The sequence below is a fragment of the Erithacus rubecula genome (assembly GCF_903797595.1).
Source record: "Erithacus rubecula genome assembly, chromosome: 15".
Lineage (NCBI taxonomy): Eukaryota > Metazoa > Chordata > Aves > Passeriformes > Muscicapidae > Erithacus > Erithacus rubecula.
The window spans coordinates 14,595,491-14,621,567 of NC_136667.1; the positions used below are offsets into that span (position 1 = coordinate 14,595,491).

The following is a 26,077-nucleotide window of genomic DNA, read 5'->3' on the forward strand; positions in this document are numbered from 1 at the left end:
TGGTTTTTTTTCTTTTATAAGGACTCCAGAAATCTGTCAGCAGGACTCACACACAATGCCACACATATGCAAACATCTGCATCCAGCCCCACCTTGCTCTCAGCAGCTCTTCCCTGTTCCCAAATACTCAGCCTGCTGAGAGCATCTAAATGCTGAACAGGAGCTACCTGAGCTATTTATTTTATTATTTTATATGCCTTATTATGCTGATATGTCTGCTGAAAAGCTCAGGTGGAGAGGCTTTGAGAGAAACTTTTGCTATAAGGAGGCTTGACCACAGCTACTGCTAAGGACAGATGATTCAGAGGAGAAATGATGGTCACTGCAGCAAATATGGGAATTTCTCTGGGAAGTGGACATTGGCACCAGAATTCAATGAAGCACACCTGATATTTCTCAAGGCCATGCAGTCAGGTGAGGAAATTGCAGACTGATTTTCTAGGAATCATTCCCTACGGTGATGATAGAAAAAAAATTTTAAAAGCATCACTGGATGAGATATCCTTTTCCAAGCCCATTCTGGCTTTTTTTTTTGCTTGAAGAACTAACCAAGGCAAACACAGGAGTTTAATGTGGTTTCATTTCATTGGAACAACCCTGAAAATGTATTTTCTTGAAGGAACATTTATTCAAAGTGGGAATTTCTAATGAACAGTGGAAGCTTAAAGAGAAAACCAAGTTTGTGTCAATCAGCTATGTAAAGAGCCATACCAATCCAATCAGAAACAAAACAACTGCTGTCTTACACATGCAACTGCAAAATTATTCATTCATTATCAGCTGCTTCCACTGCTAAACGGGCAACAGCCCAATGTAATTCGGGGAACAACCCAAGAAAGAAAGAACCAGGGGAAAAATGGTCAATGCACAGACTGAAGCAGAAATGAAGTTTCATGGCTGCTGTAATTCTGCTGAGACGTGACCTCTGCCTCTACTGTCTCCTGAGCAGCCACCATGGGATGGCTTTACTTTGAAGAACACCCGTGAGCATGCACTGGGCATGGATTTTCAGAGCTGCCATCAGGCCTCTGATGTTCTGTGAGACTCTTAAACAGTTAAAATGTCTGCTAAAAACACATGAGTGCATTGTGAATGTCCACAAGGGAAAAAGTAGGGCCAAGCCCAGCCTGTTGCCCTGGGTACATCTGGTGTAATCTCACCTACTTTACCAGGTAGGAATGCTGGGCACATTTGGATTGGGACAAATACTGCAACAGCCCCAACCTGCTGGATGGGTTTAAACTGAGCTAAAGCCTCTAGTCTAATTTTACCTGAAAAAAAGGAAGAAGAGTTAAAGTGCATGGATGCAAGTAGGAGAGAGCAAAGGAAAAGCAGTTGTACCTCCACAGCTAGAACTCACCCCAAAAAAGATCAGAGCTATTTCAGTAACCACAAAATATAAAAGTTAGGCTGAAGCCTGCCTAGAAACCTGCCTAGTAACAGAGTGATAAATTAAGTACATCTACTTATGGTATCTGTATGCTGCAGCTTTATAGGAGCATTTAGGTGAGGAAAGCTGGGCTTGGCCCCAGTGCAGGGTTCTCTGCTCCCCAAACTCATCCCTGCAGAGGGTCCTCACTGCAGCAGCAGCAGCAAAACACCTCCCACCTGCTTTCCCACAGTACCACATCTGCAGCATTTGCATAATTCAGCCTAATAGATGGCCACTCGCCTTGCTAACATCCTGAACCTCACTAGGTTTTCATTAGGTTTTTTTATCTTGTGTTTATAGAATTACACAAATATATTTCTTTCACACAGTAGTCTTGTTAGAGTGGTTTAATTCATTTGCATGTAGTCCATTATTAATATTTTTTAGTAAAGCACTTTTAAAATCCCTCCTTTGGCAAGCTCTGCTCTTATTGTTTCCAGCTCATGTCTGGTTTCCCAACTAAGCTCCACATGTTTGGTGAGACATGTCTTTGTCTTTGCATACCCATGAGTTTAGAATCTTCTTTCTGTCTTTGACTGATAAAGTCTTAGAGCCATTTGTTGAAGAATAAAAGCGACTTTTCCTACACAGCTTTTTCTCCCTAGAGAATGTCAGTACTTGTCACACATACAAAAGCATGATCCTGTGCATGCTGCAGGGAAATGCAAAATCCATTTAGACTGTCATATTCTACCTGCTTTTGGGAAGTAGCAAAACAGGGAAGATTAACACCAAGGTCTCTGAACTCAAAAATGGTCCTTCTTCTGTCACTGAAGTGTATTTTCAAGCTGCCAGTAAGAGAATAATTTGAAAATCAGTTTACATTCTGTTTCCTCATATCCATCCTCATATTTTTTAATTTTCTGGCCTCTCAATACAAGTGTTTCAACCACTATAACTTGCCAATGTCTGTAAGACACAAAGCAAGGCTGGCATCTTGGAACACAGGAATTTCCACCTGAACGTGAGGAGGAACTTCTTTACTGTGAGGGTGACAGAGCACTGGAACAGGATGCCCAGAGAGGCTGTGGAGCCTCCTCTGGAGATACTCAAAAGTTGTCTGGACACAATCCTGACTGAGTGTTTGGAGACCCTGCTTGAGAGGGGTTTGAACAAGATGAGCTCCAGTGTTCCCTTCCAGACTTACCCATTCTGGGATCTCTCAGGAACTCTTCACTCCTCCTGCGCTTGAGGAAATGAAAAGGTGGGTGTTGTATCTCACTGGCTGAGGCATCTCTGCTGAAATTTTCCATCTTGTTCAGGAGCTAGAAATCCCATGGCCACTGGGTGTCAGCATCTGTGCTTGGATGCAGAGGACATGGAAAGCAGGTGCAGCATCGGCGCCGCCAGAATTTGGTATTTAGTGCATGAAAATTAAATAGAGGGGATAATGTCTCTGTGACCATAGGAAAGAGGAGTCGTGTTTTTTTCTGTACTGTGAAGCAGAGAGGTGTCACAGCTTTGCTCCATCATTCAGCTCTGGTGTGACTGAGGGGTAACATCACCTTGTGCCTCGTGGCACCACGGCCCAGTGACCACATCTGTGTCCCCAGGGCATGTGCCAGCCAGAACCAGCCCCTGCCACTGCCCTCCCCCGTGCTCGTGCCACCGGGCACCCACAGAAAGGTGCCATCAGCCCACACTGGGGGTTTGGCTGTGCCCTGCTGTGTCCCTGCCTCACTCTGGCCCCAGCTCCTGCACCCCTGAGCCCTGCAGATCTCAGCACCCATCCCTGAGCCCTGCAGCTCCAGGCAGTGTCTGGATCTTGGAAGGACAGCACAGCCCTTCGGGCTGCAGCATCTGGATGTCAAGGCTTTGGGACTGCAGCAGCTCATGATAAAATCTGAAATCTAAAGAGCTTCACAGGCCATGGCAGGTTTGCAACTCACAGCCTTGTGTGGCATTTGTACATTTGAGAACATTGTCAACCTCTTTTACTTCTATGTAGAAGCTAAATTTTCTCAGAAGGGTCTCTGATTTTCACAACTTCAAGGCAAGCAAATACAGCTGATGCATGTACTTGACAGAACAATTTGAGGCAACATATTGTAGCTGAGCTGTCTGAACAGCTGAAATGGCTCTGCAAACTGTCTGTGTCAAGATACCCTTCCCAGAGTACAGAGAGATAAAACAACCAGCTGAAAAATGACAGACAACACCAGGCTTAGCCCAAAATCAAGGATTCATGCCCCTGCCATCCTGGGCTGCTTGCCTCCTATGTGGATCTGCATCCAGACACAACACGGGACTGTTACATTCAGGAAATAAAATGCCATTTCAGTAAGTCTTACACCATCAGACATATTAAAGAAAAAAAAAAGTGGGGGGGAAACTAATTTAAAAATATTAAACATGGCTTCAATATTTCTTTTCTTGATAGGTCTGCCCAGGAAACAATCTCTGTGTTTCAGGGGTCTCAGTCTAGGGACAGCTGAGGTGGTTCTTCCTTAGGCTAGGAGGCTGGATGGGCATGGTGGCAGCACTGCTGTGGTGCATGCCCTCATCTCTGGTGGCAAGGACAGCCTGCACAGCACCTCTGACTTCTCTGAGATGACAAATGAGGTTGCACTGCCTTGCCTTTGATGGAAGATGTGAAAGGTTCCTGCAGCTGCAGTGAGGGGATTTGAGCCAAGGCCATCAGCCATCATCCACAAACGATGGGTTTTGTTTCCTTGCTTGGCAAGGTGTGAATGGAGGTGACAGAGCCATGTCACACCTTTGGTGTGCCTGGATGTCCCACCTGCCAAAGCACCTTGAAAGAGCTAATTTCATTTGGGAAAAAAAGTACTTAATATCAGGGGTTTTTTTACAAACCAGGGAACAACTTCCTTTAGCATTGTCCAGATATTGTGACTTAAAAACAAGCAAAGAGTGGCAGAATTCTCTGCACTCGTGCATAGCAAGCAAACATGCAGAGCCTGATCTCCCCAGGGATTAGAGCCTCCTTCCAAAGCTGCACCTGGCCGTGTCACCCACCCCAAGCGCCCTCCCTGCCTGGCCATGGCACACAAGGAACACCAAACTGATGCCAACAGTCTGTTAAACCACCCAGAGCAACAGCTGTCCTGCAGGAGACACAAACTTCAGCAGCACACACAGGTGTGAAGCTGCTCTAATTTTAATAAATGCATCCGGGCAGTGGGCTAACACGTAGGTGAGTGTAACATGACAAGGCTACAGAACATTTACACAGGAGAAGGAAACAGAAACAGCAGACACAGGATCCCATCCTGTCTCTAGGTACCCAAACATTCTTTGTACCATCTCAGTGTCTTTCTGCAGCCTGAAAGAGTCATTGTGCCACCAAGAGGTCCCCACCTGATGCATGAAGAGATCAGTCCTTGCCTTTTATCTGATGATGTTCCAGCTCTTTACTGTTGAAATGGAAATATGTCCCAACCTTTGGGACTCTCAAATTGATCTTGGCTTGTAGCTTCCCAGAACTTTGTGCCTGTGAAGCCAATTTGTTTAGAAACACACTGAGAAAACAATAAGCTTGTTGCCTGCCAGGTTCAGCAAAGTTCACTTTTAACTACAGAGAGCTTAAAAGGCCAACAGTACCATTTACTTAACTGAAAAAAAGAGCACCAAGTTCCTGGCTACAGCAACAAAGAAGAGTGTTTTTAAAAAGTCAGGCAGTGCAAACACAAAGCAGGCTCAGCCCTGAAAGCTTCTCACCACAGTTTGCTCCACCACAGCAGCTGAAGCCAGCCCAAAAGGACATTACCTCAGTGCTGCTGCTCTCCTGAGCACAGACCATCCAGTAACACTGAGTGTCCGTGAAAATGCTGTTGTATAAAACCAAACACGTGACAAGCAGCCGGGCTTGGGCTAGCCAAGCTGGTTGATTCTGGATGCTTCTGAGAATGCAAGTGGAATATTGCTTCAGAGGATTTGGGGCTGGCCCAGGGCTGGGAACACTGAGCCTCTGCCATGCTGACCTCACGCTGGCCTGCGTGTGGGACATGCTCTGACTTGGCATGGCTCCTCCTGCCTTCCTCCAAACTTGGAGCATTTTCCATGCCTTTGCTAGCACTTGGAAGGACCATAGCCCCAAAATAGTGTTCTGTCCTCACGCTGTTTTGTTCCTCCCACACTCTGGGATGTGCAGATGGCGGGCCTGGCCCTGGGCATGGCCCAACCAGAGCAGGACAAATGGGCCGACCTGGGCCCTCCTGCTGTGCTATGGGATAAATTCCTGTGGGAATGCAAGAGCTGAGCCCTCAATGAGCATTTCAGCTGCTGCTACTGCTGCCTCACAAGGAAATGCAGTCCCAGACCAGGAATAACCCACTTGTTGGAAGCTTCTAATTCCTACTTTATTTCTACCCTTTCTGCATATCAATGCCTTCCTCTAGCCTAAAGAGCTCATCTCTCTCCTTAGTCAGAACAAGCACTCCCTGATATCCTGGTGGAGAGCTTTTTTCACCCATCTTTGGCTGCCAGGAGGAAAAGCCAAGGTTTCTGCTGTCTTCTCATGAGAGTCCCTGCCAGGTCTTGTGTCCCCACCTCAACATGGCCCCATCCATTCCCTAAAACAAAAGTGTCACCTACCTACAGAACACCAGGGAACCATGTCCATTTACCCTGTCCTGCAAAGGAAATGCACCAGTCCTGGCCATGCTCTGTTGCCTCACTGTGTTCATCCCTGAACTCTGCCAAACACCATCTCTTGTTGGGAAGGAGAAGGGTTTCACAGGAAAGCCTCACAGATATGTATGTATAACAAAAAAGATCTTTGAATGTAGAATTTGAAGAAAGTATAGAAATGATAGCAAGCTTTGATGTAGAAGAAAAGAATTACTGAGTAAGTTTTACTGGATAACTAAGAAAGCAAAGAGCAAATGAGTTGGAAGGGGCTTTTATGACTTAGAGCAAAGGATAAATCCACCTCAAACAAAAGATGTTTTTACCGAGCAAAAAAAAATTTTCCCAGACAAACAAAAATGTCATGTTGCAAGTAAAGATCTCAGAATTTTCCACTGCAAGAAAACTGAAAAACAACTTCTAGCTTAAATTGTAACGTACTAACCTTTAGTGACTGAAAAATAGTAACATGAATATGGTAATGTTAGTAAGTATAATAATCTATAAGTAATAGTAAAAGTGTTAATTAGTTGTCATGTTTTAAAATGCCCTGTAATAAAAAATATATAATGCATTGTAACCAGAACTAAAATAAGCTTTCAAATGAACCTGACCCGTAAATTTCATCATTTAAATACAATAAACAGCATTTTAAAGAGCCCCCTAAAGTTCCCCATCCCCCATTTTAAGCTCCTACAATCACTGTTGCAGGATCCAGGAGTCTTCTCTTCAGTCACCTAGAAGAAGTACAAGAGAGAACTAATGCTCACTTGAGGAGTGTCTCACCCCTGCTCCAGCCTTGTGGCTGTGCTGCAAAAAGAAAAGGTGAGGAGTACTTAGCTGAGGGGCCAGACCTTGCCATGGCTTCAGGGGATCTTCTCTGGAGACATTGTGGGACATGAGCTGTAGGGGAGGAACCCCCAGCCCAGCTGAGATCTCTGCTGGGCTATTGCACTCACCTTTGCTTTGAGCAGTGCCATGATCTTTGGGAAGTGCAGGCTCCATGGGAGAGGCACTGAAATCTTCCTCCCCCAGTGCCACCAAGAGCTGCTCTAGCTGCCAGGCAGGGAAAAGCACCCTGATTAAAATTTAAGTGTCTTTGATAAGCATCCATCACTGGCACCCACTCACCTGTCCTTCTGCAGGAGGAGACAACATCAGCAGCAGCACACACAGATGGAAAGCTGCTCTAAATTTTAACAAATGTAACCAGGCAGTGGTCTAGCAAGCACTAGTTTACAGAATTTTTTTGGGGCGTGTATCAGAAATTTAGATCACTCAAAATGTCACAATTAGATCCTATTAAAAATATGTGTTGGATAATCTAGCTGTATTGTAATTAACCATTAATTTATCCAATTTATCTAATTTAAGCACAGGAAAATTCAGAACAGTGGATTTAGCATGCCCCTGTGTAGTGCTGCAATGATTCATTTTTCAAGTCACCTTAGTGTTGGTACCCTCTAGAGCCACAAAGCAGCTACCATTGTCCCAGGAAACTGCTGGGGAAATTGTATTTATCTGCTAGGAGATCCTTTGGTTTTGGGGAAGCAGAGCATAACAGAACATTAATGAGATATGTAATATGGAAGAAGGATTGCTCCAGTGTCTCGATTTTCCACAATAATTTGTCACCCACTGCCTGCTGTGAGCAGTCTGTGTAATTCTCTTGTCACCACCCCAGAGCCACCAGAGTTATTTGGCTTTGTGTCCACAAGACACCCACTTGCCAGGCTCCTCCACAGACCCTTGGAGCTGTGGCCCAGGAAGGGCTCGTGCAAAAGCTTCTGAGTGAATCCCATGGAAGTGTGCTGGGATGCTGTGCTGGGTCCTGAGACAAGCATCCTCTTGGAGGGACCACGAGAGATCTGCCTGGAGTAAAAGCCCTGCTGCTGCCACACTCCCTCCACATGTACCCACACACCCTCCTGCTGTCAGCAAAACCTGGGATTTAGGTCTGTCTTAAGCAAAATTTTTGTGTGTAGTTCATTAACTTGACTGTTCATTAAAGACATTCTGGTGTAGTCCTTTAATCAGCAAATGTGCCTTCTTGCATTGATTGTCTGTCTTGTATAGATATAAAATCTCTCACCTGAAACCTCTCCATCTCCATGGTGTTATGGGGCTGCAGCATCCCTGCACAGCTGAGAGGGAATGGCACATCACATGGATGTTTTCTGTCAGCTTCAGAGCACAGGTTTCAGTGTGTGTAAGAGCAAACAAGCAGAAGACCTGAGACTTACAGAAAAATGAGGGAGAGATAAAACAGATAATAATTTCATAGTTAAAAATGAAAAAAACCAAAGAATTTTTTCTGGATGCATGCACCCCCACAAACGACATTATCACTGGAAGAGCCCCCATCTGACAATAACACCAGCAATTTTATTTGATCTCCCCATCACAAGTTTCCTCCCTAGCTTTTCAGATACTCCAATTTTTTTTGAAGGAAGAATAAAGTGTGATGACATCTGTGGCTCTCTGGGGTCTCTGGGGTGTGTGTGTTCATGTGCACAGATGTGTGCACACATCTGTCTCTGTCCTTCTGCTTTACCTGCACAAAGGCTTGGCTCTCCTTTGTGTGTGCCTTTTCCTAGGAAAAAAACTCTGACGCCTTTTCTGCCCCTGAAACGGAGACAAAGCCAAGTGCAGTTCTTGGCATGCAGCTATCCTAATGATACCGTGACACAGGGAGGAGAGCCATCCAAGAGACATCTGCTCCTTTATCACATGACAGGCTCTGCTTTTGGAATGCACAATTTGTCTGCCACGGTTCAGACACCCTTCAGCAGCTCAAAGTTAAACGGTATTTCTGAAGGGCTGATTGCGGTTTGCTTTTCTTCCTTAAAAGATGATTCTTCTTTGGAATCTGCGTCTCCCCAGGGCTCTCATGGCTCCAACACCTTGGATGCTGACTGGGAAGAGCACAGGAACCCTCCACACCAGTGAGAAAACTCTTCTCAAGGCTCTCCAGAAGAAAGGCTCTAAGGATTGACATGAGTGTCTCTGCAGAGAAAACAGCAAGAAGCACACTATTCACAGTGCTTACTCACACATCTAACATTTACATCTTTAAATTATCACTCAGGTGAAAACTATTGCAGACTCACAGTTATTCAGACAATAAAGAGCCATGCTAAGGTGGGATGCCTTGAGGCTGCTCAGCATTGGCTCTGAGCTGTGTCACTTCCCAAATGCCATATCCTCTGGGTAGCTGCTCTTATCTTCATCAAGCACAGGATGGGGGGAACTGATCTTCCCTCAAAGCACAGCTTGTGAGGCACCACGGGTCCCCAAAGCCACCCCAGCTGATCCCATGGATGCTGCACCCCAAACCTGGCTGTGTGGGCCAGCATGGAACAGATGCAGTCTGGAAACCAGGCTGCCCAGCCCCAGGGGTTTGTGCCTGACCACCACGGCCAGCCTTGCTCCTGGCCTCGGGCAGGGAAGACTGCAAGCCCCTACAGCTCAGGAAGATGCCACCTCTGACCAGATTCCCCAGTTGGGGAATGGGGTGGTCTGTGTGCTGGGGCAGAGCCTCTGCGTGTGTGCTGTCCCATGGGCAGCCTGCCTGCACAGCTCCATCTGGTTTGGGAAGCAAAGCAGCCAGCACATCTCAGCCTCCAACCATTTCCAAGGAATTATCTACCCTTCTTCAGTCCAAATCAAAGCAAAACACTACCACACACACTATTTGTAAAACAAAACCATACCTGAGCTGGGATTTGAGGACTCACACAAAGCTTGCAGCAGGTATTCCCACAAGACAGCCCAGGCAGGGCTTCTGGAGGCACCACCACAGTTCATGGTTACATCTCAGGAAAAGCAAAGGAGCTGTGGGGACAACCTGCTTTGGTTAAGTTTCAGAGAACTAAATTGGTTCTTCAAATTCACATGGCCTAAAAATTGTAAATTTTAACAGTTGTTCCTGGAGGGATCAATTTGAAGAGAGAGAAATGTCCATCACTGCTTTCACATTTAACAAGTTTTGGGGTTGGGAGTGTTGGGACATCTGCTGACACTAATCCCTGGGATTAGGCAGCTGTGGGCCATACTTCAAGTTGAGGCCTTTATCCTCATTTTTTGTTGTTGGTTTGTTTTTTTTGGCCAGGACACATTTTAACTAGGGACAGATGAAAGAAAGAGAGGGCATGTTCACTTATTTATTTTCTGACAGACCATGAAAAAAAAAATAAATAATGAAAAATGATTAAACCAACAAACTTTCTTTAATAAATTAATAGCAGCATCACAAAACCCTGATGTGAATGACCCAAAGAAAGTTGGGTACATGACAGTATTTAACCATTCAGAGAAATGTTCTCCCCTGCTGGCTGGGAGGAACACAGGTGCTGTAAGGCAGTCCCCTTGGCTCTTCATCCAAACGAGAGATGGACATCAGAACAGGTCCAGCTGAGGTTGGCATATTTACAGTTCTGGCGCTGAATTTGTTTTTTTAAAAACACTTATAAAAATTCTGAAAATTCTCTGTTCAATTCTCATTATTTACATCCAAATATAGCAGGTTCCCTTTTTGCCCCTACAACAGAACTGGCAAGGGTGAGACATGAAGGCTCCTATGAAAGACAATGCCTGTGTGAACACTTACACTGAGCTCGAGGATGCTGTGGAAAATGAGCTATTCACAAGACTTACCCATGTGCTAGAAGCTACTTAATTCAACTTATTGCTAAATGCTTTCAAAGTCTGTGGTTGGTTCTTAAAGATATACATATGTGTGTATATATATAAGTACAAACTCACATGCAGATGTATATATACACACACACACATATATACATGTTTGAAAGAGATGTGCTAAAAATTCACCCAAAAGGGAAAAAAATTAAAATGTACTGTGATTTTTCTGTACTGTTTGAGATAATAAAATCTGATTCAGGGTAAAGGGCACTCACTGAAGGTGCAAGTTTGTGTCTGTGGCCAGTGATTTTCCTACTGATTACCTGATCTTTCTGGAGAGGCAAGTGGATTCCCAAGGATCCAAGGCCATGGTGGTATCTGCAGGCTGGCACACGGAGCAGCTCAACTGCACTCTGCACTGGGACACCTCACCTGCCTGCAGGGAAGTACTATGGACTTATCCCAGGAGGGGATGAGGGAGGAAAGATTATCAACTTCAGTGCATCAGTCTGGGATCAACCCAGCAGCAGACACAGCCCAAATGTGTTTTAGTTGTGGTCTCAGCAAGTCTGTAGCTGCACAGAGTGGTGCAACAGCACAACACCACCTCAAGCACTGGCAGAATTTTCCAGTTCTTCTACAAGTTAATTTTAATGGAATAAACACAGCAAGCTGAGTGTACAAGCAAATCATGTAAATAAAATGTGATTTATCCATACCTAGTGCAAGCTCCTCTGTTCTGACAATTATCTTAGCCAGAGGCTGTCAGTGATGCTAAATGCATCCATGTTAGATGGGCACTGGAGCATCTGTATAGTAGTTAATGAAGATATAAAAACCTTATGGGTGATATCTGGCTTTAGACAATACTCCACATAAGGAAATCTGCATGAGAGGCATCACCCCAGAGGCACAGTGCCAGAAAGACACAGTGCCTTGGAGGGTTTGTGTACACAGGAATGCAGAGGAAAATTAATTCAAATTATACATGGTGTGTATTAAAAGCAGATTACTTAAAATGCATTCAATCCCAATGTGGATGCTTTCATTAAAGATGTAAGTGGTGTTAATATGATATACTCTAATTTACTTTAGGAGTAAAATGGAATAAATCAAATTTAAAAGTTATTCCAGATTAATACTCCATGCAGACTAGCTCCTTGCTGTCCCTGGTCACCATTTGCTTTAAACCATGTCTGCAGCAAATGATTCCAATCACATGCTCTGTTCAGCTCTGCCCACCCCTCCTGAGACAGGAGCAGGGACCCTCATGCCTCTCTCCAGCATTCCCAGGGAATTCCCCAGGGAGGCACGTCCTGCTCCTCACAGCTCGACTCTGGCCAGCACCACACACACAGAACCTTCTGCTCTGCCCCCAGAGCACCATGCTGGAAAATAAAAACAAATGCTAAACCAGCTAAAGAGTAACTAGATGTGAGGAGTGAGAAGAGCAGAGATTTGGGCTCTTCCAAAGCCAGAGTGCTCCTCCTCAGGAAAACCAAAGCCCCTGATCCTCCAGCAATCTGTGGGGCAGGGCTGGCCACCCTGAGCACAGCTGGCTCCATCCCAGAGCTCAGGGGTGTCTGCAGGAACAAAGGAGGGCTTTCCATGAATCCTAGGCATTCCATTTACTGAATGTTGGAAATGGATCACTGGGGATCACTATTTCTCACGCTTCTTCTCCTAGTCTGAAAGTGACCCCAGCCAGGACTGCAGAACTGCATTCCCTACCTTTCTTAGGGGAGCCAGAACCTCCTGAGGAATGGAAAGAAAACAGCAGGAATGGAGAAGGAGCCAGAATCTAACAAAGGTCCCTTGAAGTGCAAGATTGACCCAGCATGGCAGAATCCAGTACACATAACAGGACATGTCTGGCCAGGTGCCTGCATGGCCACTACACTGTCGTGATGTCTCTCTGCCAGGCTTCTGTGAAGTCTTTACACGGCACAAATAGGGGTGAGGATTTAAAGTATATATTTACTGTCAACTTGAAAAAGAAAGTTATACTGACCAAGTCTAATAGCATGTATTTGATATATAACTATTAACGTGCCATTCTGGACTCCAGCAAATTCCACCTGAGATAAATATTCAGCATTTTTGTTCATGCACTGGAAGAAGAATTCAAACATTTTGTCCATGACATATGCAAAATAACTAATAGTTCTGATCTAGTATTAACAGTAAATATAGAACCTTAAACTTCACTGCAGTATATTAATATATATTATTTTAAGTACTGGACCGGAAAGACAACTCTTTTTTCTCTTAAAAAAAAAAAAAAAAGGAAGCTTTGTTCAGAATGCAATATTTACATCGTCCTTTGACCGACACATTTTTACACAATATATTTTGGCTACAGATACACCGTAGCAAAGGTCTGTGATAGTCACTTTTACACACAGCTCACTCGTTCACTTACAACATTACAGCTGTTTATGGAGAGCTCTGAAGTCCCTGGCTGCATCTCAAGGCCCTCCTCAGCTTCATCTAGTTCCATGCTATTGAATTCATTGCCGTTTCTATAACTAGTTAAAGTCAGGTCTTTCCCATATAAAGCTGTTGAAGCCACATTCAGACACTGGTTCTGCCTCAGTGCTGATTTTTTACCGGGCTTGTACTGGCAGCGGATGTAATTGGAGAAAGCCCTGCGGTAGGTTTTGTTGAAGAGAGTGTACACCAGGGGATTCACCCCCGAGCACACGTAGCCCACCCAAACAAACACGTCCAGCAGCTCACTCAACAGGTCTTTATCGCAGGCTTCCTTGCAGAGCACAGACATGACATTAGTGATGAAAAACGGGCACCACATGATGAGGAACAAGAAGAAGACGATGCCCAGGACCTTGGAGGCTCTGCGCTCGTTGTTGATGGACTGCATGGTTCCTTTCCGGAACAGCACCGCCTCCTTGTTCACAGGGGAGTTCAAGTGGGATGCCCCCTCGTGATTGTGCAGCATCGAAATGTTCTCTGTGTTGTTCTCCTTCTTGAGGCAGTTCACGCTGCTCCTCCTCTGCTTGGGCACCTCTCCACACATGAACACCGTGGCCTGTCTCTGCAGCACCTGGACAGTCAGGCAATACGTGATCACCATGATGATGAGAGGGATGAAGAAAGCCATGAAGGACCCAATGAGGACGAAGTTCTCGTCGTTGAGGACGCAGGTCCCGTTTACAAACACCCGGGAGTCATCCTGCAAACCAATGACCGGAATAGGCATAGATATCCCTGGAAAAATGGAACCAGACAGGAGATGGTTACCTGGGCAGACCGGGCTCCCAAGAGGCAGCAGAGACGATGCAGGTCCTGCATGCATTCAGCACACTGCCTAAAGCTGCTTGGAAGAGAAGTTACTGCTTCCAGGTGAGAGGGGAAATATTCACCAACACTCCTGGGAGCACAGCTCCAGGATATTCCTCCTCCAGGAACAGCAGCAGCTTTGCTGTGTCCACAGCTCACCCAGTGAATGCAGCCTAACTCCTGTTTCTCTAGCATTAATTACAATTTGGGGGTGTAGGAAAGGCAGTCACCACTCTGCTGTGTTCCAACTGACCACTCTATACCTGCCAGTTTGAGTGAGAGGGATTGAGATCACTGAGATAAGGTAGAAAAGAGCAAATTTAAAAGAGAAAAATTACTAAAAATTGAAAGTATTACAGTTATGAAGATTCAAAAGCAAGATTCTTGCAGTAATTAAAATAATCCTGACAGAAAAATAGCCACTTTGCCATGGCATCACAGACTCATGGAAGCAAAGTTCTGGATCTCATGGCCATTGTAGACAATCCCAGTGCAAACAGAAAGTGGCCTCTGCAATATGTCACTCAAATATTTTTCACACACACTAAGATCCAAACTTCATCTCTTGATCTGTGAAGCTCAGTCCCACATCAGGACAGACCCAAAACTTTTATGAAGCAGCAACATATTTTGGAATACCATAACCTGCATGTACAGGAAAACACCTGGTGGGTCAGATTTGTTATAGTATCATGGTTCATCTAGTCCTGTCTCGTATTTTTGGCAAGTACCAGAAATTTAGGGTCATGGTACAAGATGGGTACAAAATGGGACAGCTGTAAGCATTATACCTTAGAAAATTCCAAAGCAAGAATTTGCATCCAGACCTCATTTTTAATATAACCTTTGAGAGATCTATCTTCATAATGAATCTTATGAATCCTTGATCTCATTTCTAACTCCACAATACTCAGTAGCATTCAGTTCCTCAACCTATCTGTTTTTCATCTGAACAAAGTGTTTCTTGCTCATTTAAATTTGCTGCCTGATAATTTTCTTAGGCTCTCCTCAGTTCACCTACTGTGGGAAACAGTGAATAATCACAATCTGGTCACCTTCTCCACCTTCTTAGTGATTTTATAGACCTGTTATCATCTGTCTGTCTGACATCTCTTTTGGAGCTGAAGAATGCCATTCTGTTCACTCCCTCTCCTTATGTCAAACTCATTTGATGCCTTTGATTATCCTTCTTTATTTCTAGTTCCTTTCTGCCCTTTTAAATAAACAAAGACCTCCTGCACATCCAAGCAGCTAGAGAGCAATAGAATGAATTCTGTGCTCTTCTCTGGGCACCTGGCACTCATGGAGCATCACTCAGACACATCTGTGGCTGGCCATGCCCTCCTTGAGCTCCTCCACCCAAGAAACAACAAACACAGAGGCCACCGTGTGCCTGAATTGCTTTTTTTGAGTTGTTGTGAACATCACAGGTCGTAAAGCTAATCCTGTGGGACTTTGAATTTCTAAACAGGAAAAATTACATGCTAAAGAGATTAACAAGGGCATCTTTCCCACTCCAGCTAAGTGTTTCAAGATTCTGGGGAATTCATCTGCAATTTGTCATTACCAGAAAATTACCATTTGGCAGTAATCAAGTGACGAAATTTCTTCTGAAAATTAACAATTATAAATGCCTTCTGTGACTGCAGCATGTGTTTTCTCAGCTCAAGTACTAGTTCCAGGATTTGCTCTTCCTTCCCTCTCCATGTCAATGCTCATTAGTTCACCTTTGGCAAGGCAACTGCCTCCTTTCTGATATCTTACCTTTTATCTTGCTTGTGCCAATTCCCTGCCATTGCAATAAACTTCACCTCATCATTAAAGACATCATCCTAATGCCTTGGCTCCATCAAATCACAGACATTTGGGAAATGGTGGAAGACTGAGCACTCTTTACACGAAGAAGAAATCTGAATTAGGTCAATGGCATTACACCTGGACTGTATTTGCATGTATTTTATGCTTTAGTGCCCTCTGTAACACATACCCTTTGAAACAAAACTCCAAAATGAATCAAAGTTCACTCATGAAGTCATCATCCTTTAAGTTGGTGTTATTGCTTTAGCCAAGGGAAATGAGGTTTTGGAATATCTTCACACATAAACTGACATTTATGTGACACATGTAAAGTACATTTGGGAAGAATAACCTAGTTCTGTAATGTGATGGATATACAAATCAAGAGCAGTGATGGCAGCCTAAAACTCTGCATGAGCATGAGATAGCTCAGCACCAATGACAGGGAATGAGGGGGTAGCTGCTGTCTTGGAAAAGTTGCCCTCACCTCTCACATAACAAAGTGAGATTTCAAACTGAGAATGCACAGAAGAAAGACAGCACTAAGTTTTTATTTGCACTTTCTTCCAGTCTGGGAAAATCCCATCATTAAGAGCAGTAGGAAGATGCCCTCAGACAAGCTGGCAGCAGCTTTGATTCAGCTGCCAGCTGGATTCAGCAGGGCTCAGGGGGTGGCACTACCCTCATCTCAAATGCCTTCCTTCACCCCACACCTCTCCTTTGAAACTCACTCTTTAATACATGATTTATCACCAATCCACTGCACAATTGAGTCACAATTGAAAAGGAACTAATTCTGCACATACCTTGGGCAACAGGGACTGACTCACAGTGAGACGTGTGAGAGGTCTCAGACACCTCAGAGGGGCTTCCTTCATGGGGGATTACTGCAAAATCACTGCTGCCACAATCCCAAATGCACTGATGCCTGCTGCAGAGACAGATACAGCCTGGTCCTTCCTGCAGGGATGCCTTGATCACCCCTAAGCATTCCCAAAGCTCCTGGATCTGGATGGACATAGATGCCTGCCTGCCTGAGTTCTGCTGTTTGAACCAGCACAGGGAAGGCATTCAGCTCCACTTGACTCAAGCAGTCCACAGCACTAACAATGCAGTTTTAACTGTCCATAATTTAAGAACTGAGGTGAGTTGGTCAGAGAATATCAAACTCCCCACAGCAGTGCAAGGAGGCTGAGTGTCAAACCAGGCCAGGGGTTCTGAAGCTGACTGCTGTCCACAGCCTTTCATCAGAGCAGCTCCCTGAGCCCCAGCACAGCATTTCCTGAGCTTCTCCCTGACACACTCTTCATCAACAAACATCAGGCTGACTTAGTGAGCTGAAGTCTCCAGCCTCAGAGGCTTTTTCCAGTTGTGTCAAATAACCCTTTCTATCTAAGGTGGCAGAAAATTCCCCAAAAGAGGCAGTGCTGCTCCAAAAACTTGCAAGGTTGAAGTGTTGCATATCACAGTGCTCTTCAGAGCGAGCTTGGTCCTCTGGTTTGAAATCTGAGCAGAGCCTGGCACAGCTGGTTTTGCCCCAGCAGGAAGAGACAACCAGCCACTACCAGTGAGTTACTGCCAGACTCAGCACTGGCAGCTCTGGGCACCCTTCTGCCAGGCAGCAGCTTGAGCAGGACAGCCCTTCACACCACAGCACAGAAGGTAAATATGATTTTTTTTCCTCCTCTAGCCTCCTTTAACTTCTGTTTGACAAGCAGCAGGAAACCATGGAGAGAGGGATCCTCTGGATTACAAATCCAATTACAAGTGTTGTCCTAACTGCTGCCTGTCAGCTTTAAAGATGTCCTTAAGCCAGCAGCAATATTCACTAAATGGAGCTGAGATGATAATGTGGACACAGAGCAACAGATGCTCTTCACAGATTCTAAATTAATAAAACAAAACCCAAATGACTACAAATACAGATTAATAAAATATTTACTAGAGAAAAAGTTGGCTAAAAAGTCCAAATTGACATTCACAGATACTTAGATTTAAATAAAAAACAATATCTTTTTTGTGTTCAATACCTTGTTTTCTTCAGTGAAAACCCAGGACACTGACAGAGATTAGAGAGATTACTGAATAGCTGTGTCTTTGATGGTTATTTCCACTAACAAAGGGACTAATTTCCACTCTTCTAGGAGAACACATTTTCTTCAAGGACAACTACCTGAACTAAAGAAAACAGAGGCTTGCATATGGGTTTACTCTGTTTTTCCACATGTGGAGTTCTCAGGGCTGAATACAAAGGGGGTCACATTTTGCTGCAGCTGCCTGATCTTGGGAAGGCCAGGGATCACCTCTCCTGGTGTCAGCACTGAATTCAGTCTGCTGTGTCCATGGGAAGAGCTCTGCTGCTGCAGGTGCTTTGGACCTCACTGCCACTCTCCTGACACTTGAAGACAATTGAAAAGAAAAAGGCAAAGAGAAAGCTGTGTGCCAAACAAGCCTGTGGTGCCAAAAATACACCATTGTAAAAGCAAGAACACTGCTGAACACTACCTGTTCAAATCCATATCTTCAACCTCATATTTAAACAAACATAAGCAAAAATAAACCTCATATTTAAACTAAAACAAATCTGTTTGGTTTCTTAACTGAAATGTCTCGAAGTTCCTGCACATTTCTCTAATTCAGAGAGTGAGAAGCAAACTCCAACAGCCAGCAGCCTCCTGACTTGCAGTGTGCAAGAAAAGGCACTGGGTTCAGAAACCAAAGCTCTTCAGAGAAAAATTGAACAATGTTGCTTCTGAAGTGTTCAAAATCACTAAAGTTCCATATTGACCCCATATTTCAGCAGACTAACTGCAGTGCCTTTCACATACTAACATTGCAACAATGCCCCTTCAGGGCTGGATTAAGTCTAGTTTTATCTGACCATTCCAATAAAACAACTGTGCCAGCCTTGTATTGGTTTAAAGCCACAGATAAAAGGAGGATGAACTTTGAAGGGTCCCCCTGCCCACAGCAAGCACAACTGAACAGATGAGAGACATCACTGACAGTGCCTGGACAAGCTGCTGACCCTTACTCAGACCTTGGGAGAGCACTGAGCAACCTGAACTCAGATGGAACACCAGTAAACAACAGTATAAGTCTGAAGAAATAATTTATTTTCCCACCTGCGCTTCTATTTTGCTAAATTACTGCTGTTGGTTTGGCCAGCGTTTTCAGTTGTGCATTTGGTGGGGCTCCTGCTCACACCAGAGCTGCTGCCAGGGCTGGGCTTCCCCAGGCAGTGCAGCAGAGATGGCTGGGCTGATCTCAGGAGCAGAACAAACATCAGCACCTCCCTTGCTCATGGGAACTCATCTGGTTGGATGGTCAGTCTAATTTCTGTCAAAATTCTTCACACACAGTCACCATCTGCTGCTGTCCCAGGCAAAACCTTTCACTGACATCTAATGACAAGATCAAACCAATCCAAGCACCCTGAAATCACCTGAAATACCAGGGGAGTTTCCTTGCTGTGAATTCAGCTCATTATCAGCCAACATGCTCTTCCTCACCTTGATAACTCTTGATATTGTGCTAGGGACATCAATGACCCTCTTGGGAATCATGGAACAAACACTCCATCAAAAAAATGTCTTTAGATAAAATAACTTTATAGACAACTCAAACAAGTGGGAAACAGGCAGATGACGCCTTAGTGTTTTGATCTAGGTCATAAAGCAAATATTTCTGTCTCACCACCAGCTCTGAAAAAGTTTTATGAGCAGAAGTCAGCTCTACTGCTCCAGCAGAGGCAACTTGCAGCCCAGCTTGCAATGCTAATGCCACCTCTGCCCTCTGGTGAGGCAAAAAAATGTTATCAGATCACCACCACCACAGCACCTCTGCGTACAGTCCAATCAACTGTGACCCTCATGCTCACAAGAGAAGAATTTTAGTCAAACACACACTGTCAGACATTTAGTGTCAAATATAAAAAGGCAAAAAAATAATTCAAAATTAATTAATTAATACAGTATATTTTAAATCTCCCAAATCTGGAGAGATATCAAGCTCCCTTAGGCTTTACCAGTATGCGACCACATTTCTCAGCAATATGTATTGTTCCTATCCTTCTGCCAAGGCAGTGCTGGTAGTCGGGAATCTGAATGATTTTCTGGGTGCCTGTCTAACCTTTTGGCAGTAACAGTTGTTTTAGCACTGCTTCTTTTTGTCCAAGTGATGAGCCACAGAGCCAGCATGCTTAGTGGGAAAGGCTGGAGCAAAATCCCAGGAACACATTTTGACCTTCCATGTGCTGTCTTCTTCATTAGCAGTGTTTTTGCCTTTTCCCCATGACACATATCCAAAGGTTTGTGTGCTAACCTGAAGCCTGCAAAGAAATTTGGTCTTATCCAGAGCATAATCTCCCAGGAGCAGCTACAGCCCAGCCCAGAACTAAGGGCTCCAGGAGCAAACACATCTCACCAGCACATGAGCCATGGAAATGCCTTGCTGAGAAAGCCCCTGATCCCAGAGACACACTGATGGGCAGAAATGCAAACCAGAATCCTAAATGTGAAACTCTGACAGGAGGCTATGAGAGCTATTCCAGGTCCTCTTTGTCTCCATTCACAACCTGCCCTCAGCATATCCCCCTGCCCTAGAACACAATTCCTTTTGGATCAGTGGTGCCACTCCAGGCACATTGCTCAGACTGAGGAGCGTCTCCAGGGAGAGAGGGAAAGGCTTAGCTGGTACCTGGAGACTCTTGAAGGGCATAATTAGAACAGCTTGCAAGAATGAGACTGCTTGAGTGAGAGACAAACACCCAGGGCAGAAACAAATAGATGTTAGATGTAAGTTCACTTAGTCTGAGATGAGTGTTTACTGCTCCTGGCAGCACACATTTATACTTTTCATACTCTTTCCTATTTCTACAAATAGATCTCAATAAAATAACCAAGTATTATGAAAGTTAAATGGGGATTTAAGTTTAATTTTTAAACCTGAATTGTTTATTGTATACATAGACCTCAGGTTCATAGCTGAAATTGAAATGATATTATCATTAGTGAGTCAGAGAAAGAATGAAAATGTTTTCAAACACACACACACACAGACACAGACACACAATTTATGGCATCTGCCTATGGCACTGACACACAGAGCAAAATTTAAGGGGTGGCCTTATTTCAGTCACTTATGAACTAAACTGAATTTACACTGCTTCTGAGGACGTTAAACTGTGAGCTGGAAAATTGGTAGCATGTGTGATTTCAGCACTCTTTAGTAAATGACCAAACCTTGAGCACGCTGGGAAGTGGAGGAAAAGCCCTTCCAGGCACATATTTGGGTCAAAAGGAACTTTAGAAATAAAATGTTTCAGTTATTTTCATATCAGAAGCAGTGTGTGTGTGTGTACCTCCACATCAGTGAAGTGCTTTCATTCAGATTTTCAAAGGGATATTTTGCTTATTTTAATATTAGCCAGTGATCACTTTCTCCTGTATGCCCCAGTGTGCACCCAGGGTTTGACTGGTTTCTGAGCACTGCCTGGTGACCTCCACTCACTGCCAGGGTGGCCCAAGGGCACCTTCCTCACAGCAGGGCAGAGGGAGTCTGGGGAGATGCTCAAGTCCCCAAATCACTGGTGTAAACTTTGAAACTACACAAAGTCTGAAATCTTGAACCAATACCAAGATTCTGCCAGCAGGCTCACACCTAAATTTGATTTTCATTTGCAATTGTGAAGATATTTCTGTTGCTTGTGTTTGTATTTCCAGCCTCAGCACAGTGCTATCCATCACAAAACTAATTTTTACAAGCCCAGCCCTTCACAGCAGCCACTTTTTCTCTAACTGAAGAGTCTTGCTCAAGTTTTGCTTGCTAAAGCACAGGACAACTGTCTGTGATGTACTTTAATCTGGGACAAAGAGGACTTTGGAAAAGACCTATTCACAAAGAAATTGTCAAGAGACAGGAGGAGTCTGTTATGCTCCCCTACTTTAAAAACTAATCATAGGTGTAGGCTTGTGCAACTTGACAAATTTGTAGCTCAATGGGCACAGAATCTCTTTTATATTTTGCTGTCAGCATTAACATTTCAGAAAAATGGAATGAAAAAGCTACTGAATCATGATAAATTACATGCTTTTTACTTCTTATTCTGAATTCTGATTCAGAGACTCAGGACTCTTTGCATGGAATACAAAGAGATGAAGTCTCTTCATCTGAAGCAGGATTTAGGAAATGCAAACTGACCAGCCTGCACTTAAGGTTTGCTTTGAATTTGATACTTAATCACAAACAGAAATGCACAAGTTATTTTGTGATACTTAACACCAAAGTAAGGATGAATTCATTTAACCTATTTCATCCTCTTGAAATTGGCACAGGATTTCACCAGGCCTTCCCAAGTGCCAGGTAAGGCAGTTAAGAGCTGGAAAACAGCAACAATACACTTTGAGTGATTCTCTTTCATTCCACGCTCAGTTTATTCCTGTGCTGGCCACATTTCTAAATTCATTTATGAAATACAAATAGTTATGCTGAAACGAGCTAGATATGTACCAAGAGTACTTTCCTTTCTCCATTTAACATAACATACTGCAGAAAGCCTGAGTAAAAGGGTAAGCCCTAATATATGCACTGGGGAGGATGGAAATCCAGCAGCATTTCAGTGCCCTGAACAGACTGTCTGGGGAGTATTGATCCTGCCTGTATCTTCAAAAAAAAAGGAATGCAAGCAAAGACTCTCCTGGGCCAGCAGTAGCTACATCAAAGAGAGCAAACAGATCATAAACAAAGTCCCAACATACTGCACAGGATCCCAGCTGTGATCCCAACACAGGAGGGCACACAGGTACAGCTGCACCCCGTGTCCCTTCCAGCCTGGGGAGGGAAGTGCTGCCCAGGACAGTCCCCCAGAGCACTGTGCACTGCACACAGCCCACAGAGCAACTGCTCACAGCTTCTTCCTGAAGAGTTTGGGATGCTAGGGAGCAGCTGCAACACCCATTGCTTTATTAATATTAATAATATTTATTAATATTGCCTTCTTAATAAGGCTGACAAACCATGTGCCTTGTGGAAAGTACTGCTCCATCTCCTTTCCAAGCTGTCTTGTAAGCTTCATTTCACCTATCCTATCATAAATGCAGTGTGGTCAAACATGTCCTGGGGAAGCTGGGTAGGGCTGAGGTGTTTGCCCTGTAAGGCAGCACAGTCACCTCACCTATTCTGGCTCAGGTACCTTTTCCCTTGGGGTACAGCAGAGGTCACAATGTGCCCATTTTCCATCATCATGAGCCCAATCCTCACCAAACTGCTCCATGAAGAGACAGGCTTGTGCCTTTACACCTGTTGGGTCAGGCACCAGAATTTCCTACCATTCTGCTGAATCAGTGAACCATGCATGAAGAACTTTGGACCCAGAATCCAAACCACAGCTTGGTCCTCAAGGCACTAGTGCAGAGAGCCACCTTCACCACTAGCCAAATTTCTAAGGATATATCTGCAACTTCTAAGGCAGCACAGGCAGAAATCTGCAAGTTAGCTCCAAAAATGGAAGCAGAATAGTTTTATTGCACAGGTTTTGCAATGTGATTGATACATCTCAGCTGGGGGGGAGTGTCTATCATTCTTCCTCTGCATTCCAGTGCAATGTGGAGCACAAATTTTGTGCTGATTCTGAGCTGCCTGTGCAAATTGAGCCCATGTGAACTTGTCCTCATGTGACTGCTTATGTACTGAACTCAGCAGCTTTCTTTCCCATGTCAAACAGAGAGCTAAAAATAATAGCAACAATAATTTTAAAAAATCTTGAATGAATTGATTAAACCCAGTCCAATTTCACTGTGTATTGTATTACCTATGGAAAATGTAGCAGGCCTGTGACACAAGAAAATTTGCTTCTAATAGATATTCTTATTATATTCATGAGGAGAGGAAGTATATTTTCCCTAATTTATCTTTTTTTGTGTTTTCCCATAGCCTTTTTCCAAGGTAAGCTTCTTCAGATTCAGTCCCTGCAGCACCCAGACATCCAGAATTATATTCCACTTCTAAAGCAGGCAAAAACTCAAGAAAAATTCAAATACCTGGAACATGCTTTTCCTTGCAGTACAGCACTGAAAGCAAAAACCACTTTATAAAATAGAAATTAAACATTAAATCTCTGTAAGACTGCATTTTAATCAAGCACAAAAGGCAATACAACAGATGGAAGTGGACATACAATTCTGCCCCTGCCTCAAATGTCTCTTTTTAAAGCACATTTAAAGAGTGCTAAAAAAAAAAAGAAAATTCTTCACATAATTCTCACTATTCCATAGTCACCTTGCTATCATTTTGTGGTTTCCCCCCTATTTTACTGCTGCTTTATTTATTGTATTTTATCACAGTAATGCAAACATGTTTTCTATTTTGCCCACTCCTCATTTACTAAGACTTCAAACTCGTTAGCTCAGTCCTAGCAGCAATCCAGCTGTGGCAGAATGGTGCAGGCTATAAAGCCAGAGCAGGAGCAGTAAATACCTCACTGAGAGCCTGTGATAAAACTGTGCTGCTCCACTTAAACCAGCAGCAGGACTTGGGAGAGTTGAGCTGCAGTGACCATGGGCAGCCTTGTGGTTTGTGCTGGGCTCTGCTGCTGCTCTCTGCTTTGTTTACACAGCATTTCTACAGCACCACGTGTCCTGTTACTGCTTATAGGCATATTGACAGGGACACAGCAGCAGTGCTCTGCCGTGGAGAGGGGTGGTGCTCTGAAAAATGACTGCTCACCCTGGTCTCCAACCAGTGCAAGGAAAGGCTTCCATTTCCAGTCATCCCGCTCAGCCATGCGGGCCAGGTAAATTAATCTGAGTATCCTCTTAAAGAAATAAAACACCCTAAATGGAAATTGGAGCAACACTATTATTCATTCAGACACAGTCAAGAGCGTGAGGCACGTTGCTTACCTATGGATATGGTCCAAACTGCAGCAATTTTCATAATGGCCTTGGTGCGGGAATTGAAGCGGCTGTGCTCAATGGGATTGCGAATTGCTACGTACCGGTCAAGAGAGATGGCACAGAGATGCATGATAGATGCAGTTGAAAAGAGCACATCTAGGGAAATCCATATAGGGCACAACTGCTTAGGCAAAGGCCAAGCATAATCTGAAACATAGAGAGAAAAGAAATGAAAGGAAAAAGAGGAAAGGAAATAATTTGGGAAGCTAGGCCACCATTTCTGAGGAACCGTTGGGATATTTGAGCTCTGTGACACCAGTAAGGGGCACGTGCATGAGAAGTGGATAGGAAACCTCCCATGAGAATTCTCTGGGGGCAGTTCCTGGCTCTGGACACTCCACAAACCCATAGCCAGTTCCCAACATCTGGTTTCTGTGACCAGTAACTAAAGGGCAGTGCCTGCATGTGACCATTTCAGCCCTGTTTCCCACTCCTAACCTTTCTTCTGTATCTTTACAAAATGAAATATTATATAACTTTATAACTTGTTCATCACATTGTTTTCCCAGATTGCAAAGCATTTTGTGACATTAACTCAGATCCTTTCTAAAACTCCCTTGACATGTCCATCTCAGTTTCTGTCTGCTGAGGAGAAAAGCAGCAGACAGTTTTTGTGCACAGTCTAACACATAGCTAAATAACACTACTTCACCTTTTCTCCCCAGGCAGCCTGCCTTGATATCAAAGGAATACTTGCCTCCTTACAGAGCTGCTGGGATTGAGTGGCTGAAATTCAAAGACTGTTTGAGGATAGACAGAGTGGGGTGTTATTCTTTACAGAAAATATGTTAGCAAACAGAACACACTCAACAGCCACATCTGACAGCAGCTCATTTGGGTGTCTGCACTTATTAAACTGTTTACTCAGTGCTGAAGAACAGCTTGAGAATAAAAGTGACCCAGAAAGATGCTCAAGGGCCATTGATACTTAAATCAAAGCTCAGAGGAAAATGATTTGTGAATGGTACCCCCACATCAGTGTCCAGAACGGATTGTGTGAGATCAATAGCACATCCTGCCAAACTCTGGGCTTCTTATCAAAACAAATCAAGAGTATCTACAGCAGCTGAAAATGTGAGAGACTTCATAATAGTTGAATAATGAGATATTCTTGTGTCTTCATGCAGAACATGGATATCTAAAGCAATCTTGAAGTTTACCCCAAAGATCAGAATCATCACTCTGCAGAATCAATGTTATATTAAGAATGGTGCAGCTCCATCCTACTGATCTCAAATGGAAAGGATGAAACATTAGTTTCAGAAATCATCATTTGAAACAAATTACCCAGCCAAGAGAGACCCAGGATATCTTCATGCAGAAACCTGAGATTAACTGAAGCAGAGTAAATTATTATGAAATGTCC

At 44.0% G+C, this 26,077-nt stretch overlaps 1 protein-coding gene across 9 annotated transcripts in view; it reads right to left on the reverse strand.

The window, feature by feature from the left end:
• Positions 1 to 10,229: 10,229 nt before the first annotated feature.
• The window catches only part of HTR2C (5-hydroxytryptamine receptor 2C), a 213,212-nt gene continuing 197,364 nt past the window's right edge, over positions 10,230 to 26,077 (reverse strand). For 7 of the 9 annotated variants that reach the window (XM_079319289.1, XM_079319290.1, XM_079319286.1 and 4 more), the window contains 2 exons: positions 24,658 to 24,858; positions 10,230 to 13,888 (listed from right to left, as the gene is read on the reverse strand). In XM_079319289.1, coding sequence (XP_079175415.1) covers positions 13,056 to 13,888; positions 24,658 to 24,858 — 1,034 coding nt within the window. In that variant the 3' untranslated portion in view covers positions 10,230 to 13,055. The remainder of the gene's footprint in view (positions 13,889 to 24,657; positions 24,859 to 26,077) is intronic. The other 2 variants (XM_079319292.1, XM_079319291.1) reach the window with 1 other exon arrangement.